A 16,135-nucleotide genomic window follows, 5' to 3' on the forward strand; every position below is an offset into this window, starting at 1 on the left:
CACAACGTTAATAACTAACATTATTACAAAAATATATTTTTGGCATTTGTAAATCAATGCAGAATCGTATAAGATGAGAGCCACAACTCTTCATTGAATTAAAAATTAAAATAAAAAAGTGCCAGAGTGGGTATTCATAAATCAGTAAATCTTGTATTGTTTGTTTTTTCAGACAGCACATGTGTGAGCGAGTGTCCGGCTGGTACATACAGCACAAGGCAGGAGGCTGACGGGACACAGCTGGGGTTCTGTTTGCCTTGTGACCACGCCTGCTCCACCTGCACTGGAGCATCGGCTAGAGATTGCCTCACTTGTTCTCCAGGATACCTGCGTCTCCTTCAACTCTGTGTCACACATTGTCCCACAGGGTACAAAACTGGTCATAGTCTAATATTTACTTTGTATTACAACATTGCTTCTATTAGATTACTGTTAATCCCCACCCTTTAACTCACTGATCCAAAAAAACACAGAGCAGGACTTACTCTGAAAACTATTATTTAAAATTCCTTATTATCATGACAAAATGTTGTCATTAATTGTGACTCATTTTTTCATACATGTAGGTATTACAGGGAGGGCTCCCACTGTGAGAAATGTGACCAGTCCTGCGAACTGTGTACAGGACCAGGGCCTGAGTCCTGCAGAGCCTGTTCACCTCCTCTTCTGGAGCTACAAGGCACCAAGCTGTGTGTTGAGCGCTGCCCACACCGCTTCTATAATCTGAATGACATCTGCAAACAGTGCCACACCAGCTGTCAGACCTGCACAGGTACACATGAAGGAGCTCTGTGATGATTGATTTGTAACATCACGCTATTGCCCGTAACAGTCTACTATGTCGATAACAGACAGTTTAAGGAGTCACATAATATGAGCATGTTTGTGTTTGCAGATGCCTCGCCTCAGGGCTGTGTTACATGCGACTGGGGCAGCACTCTAAAGGACAAAGTCTGCTATCCGCGTTGTGAGGAGGGGCGTTACTTTTCAGTAGAGGTGTGCTCTTATGACTCATTTAAAATTGTGTGAAAGGCCGGTGTGCTTCTTATCATGATAAAGAGCGTGTTAAGTGCTTAATTAAATAAGAACTATCTTAGGATATCTTTTTCAAACATTACCTTTGATTGTTGAAATACTTCAGAAAGGAAATCAAGTTTATAATTTTTTTACCTTTTGTAGCATATTTCTACGATAAGCAACACAAAGTGCAGACCACAAGTTATTATAGGTATATGTATATATATATTTAAATATATATATATATTTTTTTAAATGTTTTTTGAGACTTGGGTGTCTACATGACTGTAAGGCCAAGGTGATTGTATTGTAATACCTATTCTGAATTCCTTAAATCGTAAAGCGCCTGACAAATACCCACATATTATAATTTACAAAAACCCTAAAACTAACACTGAAACTAATAAAAACAACAAAAACTCTTTAAACAATAAAAACTATATGAAAGTAGCAAACTCACTCTAAACTGAATTGAAAGCAATAAAAAAAAAACTAAATAAAAATAATAACTCTGGTGCAGACAGTTAGTTACTGCAAATCACAACAACAGATGTCGGTACGAAGAGGTTTTCACTCTGTTATAAAACAGCCCATTACTGACTGGCCATATTTCTACATCTGACATGTTTTTCCAGTACAATAATTTGTGAAATTGTCCCATTTGTAGGAAACCTGTGAGCCATGTGACAGCTCATGTAGGCATTGCACCGGCCCCAGGCCCGACCAGTGTCTGACCTGTCACCGGGACTCTGCTCTCCATGCTGTGGAGAACCGATGTGCCCGCTGCTGTCAGGCTGGAGGGAATGATACTGATTGCTGTGTTTGTGACAGCCGCTCAGGTAGACACCCTGCCTATCATAAGAAACAGGATTGTTTTGGATACGACCATTTACTAAAAGGCTTTTTTTTTTTCATGTTCTAGCTCTGTGTGTGGAGGCCCCCCAACCCAAGTCAGGACACAATCAGGCAACAGACCTGAGTATGTCATCTAGAGCTCTGGAGCACACCTCAGCCGCTTTGCCTATTGCCCTACTGCTAGCACTGGGGTTGGCACTAGCTGTGTTTACGTTGGTCAAGGCCCATGCCAGGAAGAGGCTTTGCTGGAGCCAGAGCTATGAGCGACTGAGTGGCAGCGCCAGCATCAACATGCCCCACGGTGTTCCCGAGCCGGACAGTGGAGACGAGGTGGATGTGGTGTACACCAGCAGAGGTGGATCAGTATACCGGCGCTACAGTTTTATCCATGAGCAGGACACAGAGGCAGACCATGATGTGGATGAGAACACATGTCTCAATCAATCTTAGATATGTTCAAGAGCTTAGTGTAACTGAGGAATGAATGACAAGTGAATTCAAAATAGTTTGATGTTTAGAAGATAATGTAGTGGTATTTTTGCTTTGGTTATGTTGCTCTTTGAGTCCAGGTGTTTATTTTATTCTACAAAGTGCCTGTATCTCTATAATGCACAATTCTTAGATCGGGCATTTGTGAGTAAACAGTGAAAAAACCCATATACATGTCTGTATAGGACATTTTTGTTTTTTTTTACTTGACATTAAAGGGATATTCATTAAAACAGTGAAATGATTGTGTGTAATAATTGAAATCTGCATGATTTGTTGTAAATAGAAATTAAATAAAATATTTTCCACTTGATGCCCTCAGAGCACTTCTAAACATGATGGCTATAACTCGTAAACAAAACTCCCCATGCACTGCCAACAACAGTCAGGTACTAGTCACAGGACCAAGTAATAAAACATCAAAATTAACCACCGCACACTGGAATGACTTCACTGTGCCAGTCTAATTTTCAATCAAAAATGAATTAAATGAGATGTTAGTGTCAGTGAAAGCTACAGAAGGCGGTTATGGAAATGTATGTATCGTTCTATACAATAAAATTAACAACTCCTTTGTCATTGCCTAAAGCTTAAGTAGCCTTTAGTAAATACAACATCAACAGTTTCAACCAGGACATGCAGCTGGTTGGATCCTTATTTACTAAGTGTGGCAAGATATTCTCAGAGAATTTACACAACTTTGTTTGACACACCTTCTTGAGGGTTGGTTCAGGTGGTGTTTCTTAGTAAATGAGACACTACAGCCTCTCCCTGTTTAGTAAAACTGTAATCTGCACTGAAGACCAGACAAGGACACTTCTGTTAACCAACTGCCGTTGAAGTCCGATCAAGCAAGGAAATGGTTTCTGCAATGTTGAATGGCAAGAAGTTGTTTAAGACCCTCTCTCTCATCCTCGTGGGTATGTTTCTTTCTTTTTTCTTTTGGGGAACTGACTCTGACTGGCAGTCAGTGTCTGATCTCAGAATACCACAGCAGTTCTCTATTGACCTGCCAGGCTGCTCAGCTATCATCACCGGAGACACAGGGGGCAGGCAAATTGAATTAGAAGTGCTCCTGGCTTCCAGGAAAAGAAAGAATAGCTTATCTGAGGACTATTACCTCAATCAGACAAAAGACTGTCCAGCTTACATTGAAAAGAGAGGTTTCATTACGATGCCTCTCAGTAAAGAAGAGAAGGATTTTCCCATTGCCTACTCCATGGTGATCCATGAGAAGATTGAGATGTTTGAGCGACTTCTGCGAGCTATTTACACTCCTCAGAACATCTACTGTGTGCATGTGGACAAGAAATCCTCACAAGAATTTAAGATGGCTGTGGAGGCAATTGTTTCCTGCTTGCCTAACGTGTTTGTAGCCACTAGATTAGAAAGAGTGATATATGCCTCATGGTCCCGGGTGCAGGCAGATTTGAACTGCATGAGAGATCTGCTGAGCTCACATGTCAAGTGGAGATACATGCTTAACACCTGCGGGACGGACTTCCCCATCAAAACCAATAGAGAGATAATTAAGGTACTGAAGGCCCTCAATGGGAGAAACAGCATGGAGTCTGAGACCACCAATGACTACAAAAAGGGCCGTTGGCAGTATCATTACGATGTCACTGACAGCGTCATCAGGACAGACGTGAGGAAAAGTCCCCCACCCATTAGCAGCCCCATGTTCTCAGGAAATGCTTACTTTGTGGTCACCAGAGCTTTTGTGAAACATGTGATGGAGGACAGAGAGGTTCAGAAACTTTTGGAGTGGGAGAAGGACACATACAGCCCTGATGAGCACTTGTGGGCCACGCTAATGAGGATGCCCTCCGTTCCCGGATCACTGCCTGCTAGCATCAAGTACGATACGTCAGACATGCAGGCCTTTGCTCGTGTGGTGAAGTGGAGCTATGAAGCAGGAGATGTGAGACATGGGGCCCCGTACTATCCTTGCACTGGTTCTTACAGAAGAGCAGTTTGTGTGTACGGAGCCGGTGACCTCAGTTGGCTCCTGAAACAAAAACATGTCTTTGCAAATAAGTTTGATCCTGAGATTGATGATATTGCTATTAGATGTATGGAGTCAGTTCTGCGTTTCAAAGCTTTAGGCCAAGCGCCACTGTTAATAGATCCATATTCCATTTTGTGAAGCTTGCATTAATTTGACAGATTATATGTAACATATAAGGGAACAGGTAAACATAATGGAAAAAATATTAATTTATCTAAGTACTGCTAAGGGTCTTTAACTTAAAATATTTTGCTCCTGTTAAGTTATTTACTAAAATACAATCGATCTTGCAATTGTACATATTGTGTACTGTGTTGTTAGTGTTAGTGTTTTGTCAGTTATTCAATTTCTCATCATCTGTGAATCTTATTATTATTATTACTGAAAGCACTTAACATATCTGGGTAGTACAAACCATGAATATCAGCTATATTATTATTATTAGGTTCTTACTTCTCTTGAAACCCTGTAAGACAAATGCAATAATATGTACTTTAATATGTACTGCAGAAGACCACAATCAATGTTGGTGCACAAATTGCTTTCATTATCTGCACCACACCACTGTATATATTGTATACATATACTTACTGTACATGTACAACTCTTTGGATGTTCATTTTTGCAAACCTCTGAACAACATATTACAATCCAGTCATGTGACGTGTTCAACATTTGGGCTTAAAATAATAATAAAAATCCATGGGAACTTAAGACACTCATGCACCCAATATATAGTATTTATAATACCATATATATATTTATGTATACTGTAACTGTTATATAGTGTCTTCTTCAACACCATAGTTATTACCTTTCTAATGTTATTTACTAAAATACAATCCATCTTGTAATGGAATTAAATAATTGTCAGTTTTGTTAAATTATAATTCAATTTCTCATCACCTCTGTATTTTAAGATTGTCAAGCTGTTCATATGGACCTGCAGCACCTGTGTGGCAGAACATTTTTTATTTCCATGCCCATGTTAACATATTACACTGTCCCACTTACCTTTTAATGTGATGCTTATTTGAATATTGTCAAACATGCTCCGTTTGATTGCTATATACTTTGTGGTGCCAAATAATGATGATAATGATATCTTGTTACCACTGCAAAATGGGCACTAAATGGAATAAAACAATACAAAACAAGGATGTGGATCCATGATTTTACTTGGAGGAAATGTTACATTAAGACCTACATCTTTGCTTCAGATTGCTGCTCTCTCAAATGTTCTCCCTCCATAAGTCAGAGGGCATATTCAAGTGAGGGGCAAAAAAAACAACTTTATTTTCCCCAGGCAGGATTTTAACAGAGAATGTCAGCAGTGAACAGTGAAAAAGGTGCCGTCAAAACTTCTATGAAATGCCACTCAATGGGTCAGAGACCTAAAATGCAGTTTAAAATCAGAGCATCCATAAAAATATATTAATTTCTCCCCATTGTCACCTTTTGAATATAAATATATATTTAAATGTAATAAAGCAGAACATGCATCAACCATTTGTAACAGAGTGCCTTAAATAACGTGTAGATACAACAGTAACTATTGGAACACAATAAGCTAAGTTTGACACAATATACCAGCAGCAGATAAAAAAAGATTAAAAATATTTCAGACAGCATGTGGGAAAAAAAACGCAGAGGACCAATCTGTAAAAACGTCCATGATGTAACAGGCAGCATAGTTTCAAAAAGGCACTTTCTTTATGCAAAGAGCGAAGTCTCCAGTCACGTTGCCCAGAATATAAATGTAAGAGTGGCAGCGGTTCTAAACGTTCTTCATCGTTCTCCTCCTCCACATCTTGCAGTGCGAGCAGGGTCACTCTGGAACGGCGGCAGCAGCGATCTCCACTTTGCCGTGCATGTCCTGATCGATTCTGCAGACAAATTCAACAGTCATAAGACATCTGTCTGACAAGAGCAAGGATAACTGAAAGCAAAGTCATAACAGGATATTACACTGCCCATAAACACCCTTCTCATATAATCACATCCTGAAATGTGATCATTACTTTCACACTATTACAAAGAGAATTCTTTGTGTGACAGAATAATTATTTTTCTTGACTTACCAGACCTATTTCCACCATACAAATGAATGCACTTAATATTAATAAAAATAGAATCCATGCTGCTTTTAGCACTTAACATATCTGGGCAGTACAAACCATTTAGATCAGCTGTATTATTATTATTATTATTATTATTATTAGGTTCTCACATCCTTTGAAACCTTGTAAGACAAATGCACTAATGTGTACTTTACAAACCTGTGAACAATATATTTACATTCCATAGTCATGTGACGAGTGCAACCTTTGGGCTTAAAATGTGCTATTTTTGTTGAAACCACCAGAAAGTCTTTGCTTTAAATCCACGGGACTGTGTGAGGTTTTAGTGCATTTGTCTTGCAAGTTTGTCTATCGACACTTCATGCACATAATAACAGAAGCATAACTAAATGTGGCCTCCGAGTCTCTTCTACAAACACCACAGTTATTACTTTTCTAATGTTCTAACATCTCACGACATATCTGCAAATGAATCACCTCAGCAACTGAACACTCGCTACTCATCGGCAATGAGCAGAATCTGTGTGCATGAGCAAGGCTGACCGGGTTTGTTGTGATTACTAAACATCAGCAGGGAGTGGGTATGCAGTGAGTCATGCAAAGAGCTGTGAGAGTGGACAAGCCGAGTGTTTGGTGAGGGCAAGTTGCAGAGAGGAACCATGTTAGGAACATGGTTACAGTGAAACCATAAGACGAGCTACTTCCCTGTAGTTCCACACCGTTGAGTAGTAGAAACACGAACAAACTTACCCAACATAAACCGCATCACATTCTAAACCTGTTTTTTTTTTTTTAAAGACACATGCAAGAAAGTCCTACTTGATGTCCCAACTTTAATATCAGAAAGCAAAAAGCATAAAGGTACGTATGTTATGTATGTTTTAAACCACACACAGCTAAAATTATTGGGCAGTAAATAAATAAAAAAAGAACATTTAACAAGAATTGGCTTTGAGATGAACGTCACAGAATTGGGTCAAAAATGGGATTTAGTTGGTTAAACAATCACCAAGCCACCTATTTTTGGAAACCAATCAAACAGCTTCTCAGCCTGCTTTTCAGGAACTTGCTAAAATCTACAGAGAGGAAAAAGTGGGACACGGGGGAGGAAAGTAAGAAAATTTGGCTAGAAGGTAACAGCAAATCATCCAACTACAAAAACGCGTGACATAATGAGGTGTATTGGTGCATTTCTGAAAGCCAACGGATTGTTTCGTTGTTAGTTTTGTGAAATGCAAAAAATGCTGAGACTGATCCTGGGTGAAAGTGCATATACCTTTTACGGCTTTTCTTATTTTTTTCGTCGTCAAACCTTAAGAGGGGGCAGGGAAATGGAGTTAAGGAAAGGAGAAATACACAGCCAACAGCAACCAAACATCCAAAAGAGCAAAACACATTTGATAAGATGAGTATTTGTGCTGAAGTCTTTTCAAATGTCAAAGGACACAAGATCCGCCTCAGGTTAAGCCACATCAAGGAAAAATACAGTATGAGCAATTTCTCAGCATGAGCTCAACAGTTATGCATATCAGCAAAGGTTAACACAAAACGAAGAATGTATTCTTTAATAGCAGTTTATATCACAAAATTATCCAGATGCAGTTCTTTTCTGTAATGTTGCCAGTTGAAATGTTTAAAGACCTCTGTGCATAACTGCTCTAAATGTATATTTTACAAAAGAAAATGTATTTCTGGTTTGCACTCCATCGTGATACATATAGAGTAAGTAAGTAATTGTCCTTATGAACAGACAGTCTCTATGATTTTAGAAAATAACTAAATCCTGCCTGGGAATTTAAGGCCTTTGAAGTGAGATCAACTGTACAAAATGCCAAGCAGGTCAGACTCATACCTACTGGCAACACAGCGAGAGCAAAATGCTGCTATAGCACCACCTACAGATGAAATGCAACCAAACCCTGCAGGAATGGTCAGAGCTGATACTGTAGAAGCACAAAACATTACTAGATTTTGGGAACCCATAAAAGTAAAAAAAGATGTTTTGTATTAGGTTTCGTGAGGGTTTGATGAAATTTCTAAAAGGGAAGAAATAGAAGGTGACCTACACTGATGTGGTAATGGTTTATATACTAATTCCAGTGAGTAATCACGTAAATTGCTCAAATGAACTGCGTTTTCTAGCTGTAAGATGTAAAAAAGAAGAAGTGCTGATGTGTATACTTACTGTTTGATACAATCTGGTATGGACACATACTCCATTGGAACCAGCTCTGCAAGGTCTGTCAAGCTGTACACATACTTGATTTTCTGACTGAATTTGGAGCTGTGGAAAAAGAGCAGGAAATGTCATAATCTAAAAGTTACCCAAGATGACCTTTATTTCATTATTTGCTTCTTACTGTTACCTTATGAAAGGTTTTGTGAGTGCCAGCAGGGTGCGAATAAACCAAGAGGGATGGACAATTATCAAAGACTTCAAGTTCTTCCTTAACCTGCAGAAAGAGTGAGAGAAGCCATCAACAACTTCATCACATATTGTATACGTCCATGCTGTTGCCGGGACTGGGCTGATGCCTCTGCGTCTGCTGTTAAACCTATCGCTCAGACTCACCTCCTATCAATCTGCTGATAACACTTTCTGAGCCAGCCGACAGTTGGCATCTTTTTCCGAGAGGTCGCCCCATTCAAATACACAATCATATAGTTCTCAGCGACCAAAAGCTCCAGTGTGCCAATGACATACCTGCGACGGGAAGATTTCATTAGCTCTGGTTATAAAATGTTTGGCTACTCGTAAGGCCAGAGGAATTCAAATAAACACTCACTTGAATAAATTGTCCATGATGTATCTGTAATTTGGTTGATTGCTCTCAGGCATAAAGCACACAGCAAACACAATTATGGCATTCAAACCGTCTCCATAGTAACCTGCAGAGAAAAATCAAACATGAAAAATAGATTATTCAGTATTTTAAAACGTATTTTACTTCATATTTTAAATAAACAGCCTGATCAACTCATGCCAAACACGAACGTAATAGAGCAACAATTCATCTTGTAAATTAAAAGGGCACTGGCATACTTCAAATGAATATTTATGTGCATGTGCCAATTTCCCAATGTAATGCCACTGACCTCCATGGCTGATAACCCTCTTGTAAGGTTCAATGGCTTTCATGTCTACTCTGTGCTCCTGGTCTCCAATGCGAAACACCCTCCAGCGTCGACCCTCCTCCCTCTCCTCCGAGGCCGAGTACTCCTGGACCGACTCCACACCCTTCTGCAGCACTTCTGTAGTTTTCGGCTTGGGGAGATCGTCTAAAAGAGAAGAGGCATTTTAAACCCACAGCTTGGATACTACACCCCCCCCAATGGGTGTGAGGGCTGTCTGATGTCATCAAATTACATATATTTTGGTCAAATCATTTATTAAATGTTTAGATCACTCAATAATTCATAATTGAACGTTTGAATCACATGCATTTTTAATCAATGGACATTAGAATTGCAGTTAATTTGTTGTTTTTATGTTTTGTTTTCGGATGGCATGCTTTCTCTCCGAATCAACACCAACAATCACATCTCAACTTTCATGTCTCCCTTTCACTTGAGGTCAGCTTTTTCCTGGGGGAAAATCTACAATTTCCTGCTATTGTACTCTGCATGACACTGTTATGTCACGGTATAACAAATGGAAATACATGTTTCCAACACCCACTCCCACAGCAACACACCACTGCTGTAATCCCTGAGGACCTTTGTGCATCTTTTGTAGGGTGTATGCGACATCAAGCAAAGTGTTACAATGATTATGTATATCAAGCATGCAGCAAGCAGAATCGAAAATAAGGGAAGAGTGCAACCAAATCACAGCAACACACATTTATAAAAAGGATCTCTCTGCATGTGGCCTATTTCTTCAATATACCAAAAACTGATCTGAGTTTCTACCTTAGAGCACTGTATGATACACATATATAGATTTGGCCTTAACATAACTACTAGTCACACTGCTCTCACTTACTCTTAATTTCTCTTGTATAATTTCTATTCTAAATATTCTGTTCTTATTTTTTTTTTTTCCCTTTTCTGTTTATCTGAGCTTATTCCCGTCCTTGTGCTGTTACAACAAATTAATTTCCCCATGTGGACATCAATATAGCCTAAGATCTCATCTTATAATGTAAGATTCAAGTGGTAAAATGCCTCTCTAATTAAAAGATTATGCTATAATGTATTCATTTATTGTGTTATTTCTTGTGACGTGTGTGACACGCCGAATGACTAATAACCAAACAGGACGTGAGCAAATGTTAAAATGGCTAATATGTGATAACTGCAGCATTACTGCGCACATGAGACCGCTTCTTAACCGACAACTTTCTACTGATTGTTTCCTCAAACACAGAAATATATCTGGCAGGAAAAGGAAAAATGACATGCACAAAAACATTAACTGAAAATGAAGGTTATGAAACACGGAACCTCCTCATGATTTGTTTGAACAACTGAAGACAGAACATAATCTGGACAATAGGGGTTGATTGACTCATGGTTGGCAGAAAAAAAAAAAAACAGGGTCTGTCCAAGAGACCTTACCACAAGGAAGAGAGAAACCTGTTGCTGGCCTGCAGCCTGTTTCCAGGCTGAGAATGGAAACAATTCTTCCAAGTGAAAAAGAGGAAGGCAGCAGTGTGGAAACACAAAAACAACAAAGCACATTTTAACTACAGTTAAAAGTCAGCTGCCTTCCCAAACCTGTAAGAGCAAGGAAGGAAAACGCAGATGGGTCCAAAAACCAGGAAATGAAAGGCTGGTCTGATAACTTGCTTCAACCAAGAAGAGTAAATCTTTTCATAAATAAATGACACGCACTATCTGAGTTCAGTTTGAAAATATATTTGCACCCCCCAATCTCATCAAGTCAATCTAAACTTTACTATTTGAACTTTCAGTATGAACAACACAAACTGGAACCAACAGGCTTATAAGATATGACTGTAAGTATTAAAGCTCTAATCACGTCCATCGTGTCATATCAAGTTCTTACCTTCCCACTCAAACTCATTGCTGTTGTCTGAAGGTGTGTCTATGTCGTCGAGGTCCAGCTCTGTGCTTTCATCCAGCTCGTCAGAGAGAAGAGAACCTTCACTGCGGTCGAGTGTGAGACTGATGTCTGGAGCGGCAAGCTTCTTCTTTGCCTTCTTGCCGTGGTTCATTGCATAGCCTAGGGTAGATGCCAAATCATCAGTGGTTAGTTTGTAAGAGCCATTTAAGGATAGGTTCAGACTCTTCCTAATCTGTTGTAATACAGTGCTCAGAAGTAGGGAAGAGATCTTTCCTTGAACATCCAGAGTGCTTGTTTGTGCAAGAATGCTTTCTGAATATGAGGCCTCATTAGTGTAAGTTAAACAAATCAAGAGGTATCTTCTAACATTAGAGTCCTTTAGAACAAAAGTCCCTCTTTGTTACTGCCTCTCCTCTGCAGCTCAGCAAAGAAAACGTTGTCTGAAAGGATTTTGTACTAAAAAGACCACGATGGAAGATACCCTCTTGCCCTGATTCACTCAGACTGCTGAGAACTCATATTAGTTTCGACTGAACTTTAGAATGCATTTTTGCACGAACAAGAACGAACAGGAATGATGACAGCAACCCGTAACTCGCTCAGTGTGTGACTTTTAAGAAAGAGAAGAGAAAAAAAAGGGGAACATGTCCTCCTGAGTCACTGGAGCAATGCACTGTATACTATTGTGTTTTCATTACCAGGGTCTCCCTCTTCAGAGGTTCCTGCAAAAAGCTCATCTTCAAGCTCCTCTTCCTCCGGTAGGGGCCTGATAATCAAACAGGAGGTGGTAATGAATTCAGCGTTGTCCGTGTGACTTTCAAAACACAAACACGTGATAAAAGGCTGTGAACCATTGCCCACACATCATTTAACAACATTTTGAGATGATCGACAATACCGTGGAAAGTCCTCATCCTGCCACTCTTCTTTAAGTTCAACTCCTTCCATCCTTAGACGAGCTTCTGTTGTGGCGACTGACTCTTGGCGCTCCAGGCTAGGAATGAAAACCCCAAAAGGTTATGCCATCTTTTATGTTTAACGATCTCTAATTGCTAAAAGGCCCTCTTGTACTTCAAATGTTTTAAAGATCAAGAGCAGGGCCAACGGAGATTATCCATGAAAAAAAAATGAATTAAAACATCCAAACACATAAATGGTTATCTGTCAACAGTGGCTTGTGACTTGTACAATCCTCAAAGGATTATGGGGGAAACGCAGACCAGGAGCCAAAGGCAATTTTTGTTGGTGGGTTAAAACGTCAGCAACTAAAACCTTTATGATTTTAGTGGATGACAACAGAGACGTTTGACTAAAGTTACACAAAAGCTCATGTTTATACACGTTGCCAACAAGAGCGGGGGTCTACACAATACTGAAAACAGATTCAGTAATTCAATATGAATAAGTCAAATGAAATTAAAAATGCCTTTTAGGGTGGACCTTAAACGTCCTATATTTAATGTATAATAGAAGGTTAATAACAGCTTTTCATGTGCTGCGGTCAACCTCGCCTGTTACTTACCGTTTATTTTTTTTTATACCTCTTTATTTTTCTACACTGTTTTTTTGTAAGCTGCTGGAAATTCAATTTCCTTGCGGGAGTCATCCCAAAAGGATCAATAAAGGAGAAGTCTAAGTCTTCCCACCTAGCATTATATCAAGTCAGGGAAGCCACTGTTTATGTTTATATGCCAGACAGTACGTGCTTATGTATTATCACGACTGTCCTTAAAGGGGGCCATGGGTCCTTTTCAACAACCAAATACTTTAATATGAGATAAAAATAACCTTTGTTCAACCAGCTACTGGACAGATGTTTTGTGGTACAGCTGTAATCAATATATAATTCCACATTACAGTTTCCAAATTACAAAAATAAGGTGAGCATTTGCCATCATGTGCCAGCTGTGGCTGAGTCTATCACTTTAACTCTCTTCTGAAAATGCTCCTTTTTAGTCTTGTTTTTCTTTTACCTTACCTTTTATTTGCTATGGTTTTATTATTTCACCTCTCATTTGTATTTATTGTTCAAAGCGTATGTATTGTACGTGTTTTAGAATTGATTATTTGCTGTAATCTGTATATTTATACTTGATTGTGCTAGGCTTTCTTTCAGGTGTGTTTTTATGTAAATTTCACTACCGTCCATCGAAACCTGTATACAGCGAGTTTGCAAATCCGCTTTTGAAGGTGCTGTATAAATAAAGTTCATTATTATTCTTATTATTATCACAATTCACAGTCCTGCATGTTGATCGAGGATGGCAAAAGTTTCAGCTTGCAACTGACCACGTAATCAGATCACTGGCTTCTTGAACAGCTTACGAGCTTGTGTCGAGGGCTTAGTTTAGCCCATAAACCATAAGGCTGCTTACTAATGCTGATCATGGTATCTGTATCTCTGAATGTACAGAGCTCCCTTTGATGCATTAATCACATACATGACTGTGTTTGTGCTCCCAGACACAGAAACATTCTGGGCATTTGGTACTCAACATTTCGTAACGTATCAGTTTAGCTGTTTGCTTATGTACGGTGCTAATCCTCACATTATATGTGAGCTAAGAGTTGGAGACAGGAATGTGGTTTCCTGAAAAGGAAGCCTTGCAAACAAAGTGCACTGAGAGCCAACCTGTGCGTAAGTGGAATCAGCCACATCAGGGAGTCACATAGAAAAGATCAAGGACCATTTAAAGACTGTAATAATAATGCAGTGTGTGGTGAGGTGAATTAGGCTGCAGATCAATGGTGGACGGTTTCAGATCATTGATTTTCACCTGCCGAAAACTTTTTGGTCCAAGTTTTTTGACTACATGTCACACAAAGTTTATGTTATCTTAACAAAGGAAAATAAACTGAAATACGTTGAATAGGATCAAAGGAATTGGCTGAAATGTTTACTGAGAAGTTATTTTTTATGGTCATGACTTCATCAATCTTGACAGGAATACTACAACATGACTCCATCACATCTTCGTGATAATAAAGGTGGGAAACTATTACTATATACCGTGCTACATTTTTTAAATTTATTCCCTTTTAGCAATACAGTAACGAGGCCTATTTTGGCTTTAGTTAAGTGAAATTCCTCAATAATCAATAAAACTGCTTGTTATTCTATGTGAATTTATAATATTAAAAAGGCTGATAACATCCTGAAATACCCTTTCATTGTGGTTAAATAAAATGTGTCAACTAGTGCACATATTTATAACAAACAATCCACCCTTGTTGTTAAGAACCAGAGAGAAAGATCTGTCATCTTCCTAATAAGTTTATGAGTCAGCCCAAGGATGCTCTGTTGCTCAGCTGAAACTAAACTAAAACCTACAGAGGATTGAGACAGCTGACACTTGTAAATAACCCTGCAGTATAGCACATTTCTGAAGTTTGCAGTTTTTTCTTGAGATTGTGCCAAACAAGTGTTGATTTAACACATTTTCACACCCTAGTCTCTGGTGCTGTTGTGCTGCATTACTGTGATATGATCTTGCTCTTTTGGCTGCGGCGGGGCAAAAAAGGACATGAGATTGTACAGCTATTTCTCTTATTGTGACAATCCTTTCTGCAATGTTCAGGAAATACATTTCATAGCAGCTTCAGCCTCTAGGCCCTCTACTTTACCTGCTTTTCTGGCCAGGCTGCAAACAGGGGAATGCCCAAAAAGGTTAGCAAAGGATGTGTCCTGTCTTTAGGTGCTAATGCCTGTTGAAAGGCCAAACACTGATTTTAGAAAACCGTCTGCAAATTTGTTACAAGCCATGTTTTTTTATTTGAGATAGTTCGCACTGATCCAGAGATCCGACACTAGTCAGCATCAAACCCAGTGCACTGGAAAACTTTCACAGACACTTGAGCATCAGGTGCTGGATTCTGGGAGAACAGCATTCTTGCATGGAAACATGAAACCAGGTCATATTTTTAGGTTGCCAACATGTAGACCGTGAAAAAGGTACGCATACATACCTTCCGATGGGTCCAGGGGGTGAGCGTGGCTGGGGAAGGCTCACCGGGGTAGAGCTCCTTGCTCCCGGCTGTTTCTGCTCATTGTCTGGGGTTCTCCTTTCCTGCGGCGTACCTCTTGTTTTGGTTAGACTCTTTTGAAGTGAAGCCTCTTCGCCATTTTCAACTGCAGAAGGTGTGCTAGTTTGTAAGTCGTCCAATTCCTCCTCGTCGCCTTCTCCCGACACCCCAGAAGACGAGGGACTAGAAGTCTGTCTGTTTCCCGGCTCCTCATGAGTCCTCCTGGGTGTGACAAAATCTGGGCTGCTATTGTTCAAACTCATATCACTTACACCCTTCAGCACCGCGTCGCCCTCGATCACATCCGTTGCCATTAGTTTCTCCTGTCGCCCTGGTGCTCGACCAGAGTTAACGAAACGTTTAAAACACCGGTGTGCTGGTTAACATATATCAGTCAGACAGCTGAATCTGACTCAACACAACTTCTTCGGAAGTTTGCGGCTAGCGTCCTAGCTCTCGTCCGCTACACGGCTAGCCAAGAGGACTGTTGTTGTTGTTGACAGCTAACTAGCAGCATATCTCATCAACCAAACGGTGTTAAATATCACACAAGGTGCACAGAGAGTCACCTTTTCTAAATGCGTCACGGTGTGACAACTCAGCAGTCCGACAAAAAAAAAAAAAAGAAAA

General features: G+C 39.6%; 3 protein-coding genes across 4 annotated transcripts in view; 2 read left to right on the top strand and 1 right to left on the bottom strand.

The window, feature by feature from the left end:
• The window catches only part of LOC118330061 (proprotein convertase subtilisin/kexin type 5), a 13,008-nt gene extending 10,419 nt beyond the window's left edge, over positions 1–2,589 (top strand). Inside the window, exons 12-16 of the mRNA XM_035664444.1 lie at positions 173–368; positions 567–772; positions 896–996; positions 1,685–1,856; positions 1,940–2,589. Of these exons, the coding sequence (XP_035520337.1) occupies positions 173–368; positions 567–772; positions 896–996; positions 1,685–1,856; positions 1,940–2,322 (1,058 nt within the window). The 3' untranslated portion in view covers positions 2,323–2,589. The remainder of the gene's footprint in view (positions 1–172; positions 369–566; positions 773–895; positions 997–1,684; positions 1,857–1,939) is intronic.
• A 569-nt stretch (positions 2,590–3,158) lies between these two features.
• On the top strand, positions 3,159–5,433 carry gcnt3 (glucosaminyl (N-acetyl) transferase 3, mucin type). Its single transcript, XM_035664448.1, has one exon. The coding sequence runs from the start codon at positions 3,221–3,223 to the stop codon at positions 4,508–4,510; it is 1,290 nt and encodes a 429-aa protein (XP_035520341.1). The 5' UTR covers positions 3,159–3,220; the 3' UTR covers positions 4,511–5,433.
• A 211-nt stretch (positions 5,434–5,644) lies between these two features.
• On the bottom strand, positions 5,645–16,129 carry bnip2 (BCL2 interacting protein 2). 2 transcript variants are annotated; one of them, XM_035664445.1, is made up of 11 exons: positions 15,449–16,129; positions 12,381–12,476; positions 12,181–12,248; positions 11,465–11,641; positions 9,550–9,732; positions 9,240–9,342; positions 9,026–9,157; positions 8,820–8,906; positions 8,639–8,737; positions 7,730–7,765; positions 5,645–6,258 (listed from the first exon to the last, which is right to left on the bottom strand). In XM_035664445.1, exons 1-11 carry the CDS (start codon positions 15,817–15,819, stop codon positions 6,201–6,203), a joined length of 1,410 nt encoding a protein of 469 aa, XP_035520338.1. In that variant the 5' UTR covers positions 15,820–16,129; the 3' UTR covers positions 5,645–6,200. The 2 variants fall into 2 exon arrangements, with proteins under 2 accessions (XP_035520338.1, XP_035520339.1); XM_035664446.1 differs by lacking the exon at positions 7,730–7,765.
• Between the last annotated feature and the right edge of the window lie 6 nt (positions 16,130–16,135).

The sequence above is a fragment of the Morone saxatilis genome, unplaced genomic scaffold (assembly GCF_004916995.1).
Source record: "Morone saxatilis isolate NCDOM2014 unplaced genomic scaffold, NCSU_SB_2.0 Contig2, whole genome shotgun sequence".
Lineage (NCBI taxonomy): Eukaryota > Metazoa > Chordata > Actinopteri > Moronidae > Morone > Morone saxatilis.

Coding starts and splice junctions, on each gene's coding strand:
- gcnt3 (XM_035664448.1), top strand. CDS start 3,221: ATGGTTTCTGCAATGTTGAATGGCAAGAAGTTGTTTAAGACCCTCTCT.
- bnip2 (XM_035664445.1), bottom strand. CDS start 15,819: ATGGCAACGGATGTGATCGAGGGCGACGCGGTGCTGAAGGGTGTAAGT. Junction 9,733..11,464: donor CAATGAGTTTGAGTGGGAAG/GTAAGAACTTGA, acceptor CTTCTCTTTTAG/ACGATCTCCCCAAGCCGAAA. Junction 6,259..7,729: donor AATAAGAAAAGCCGTAAAAG/GTATATGCACTT, acceptor ATTTGTCTGCAG/AATCGATCAGGACATGCACG.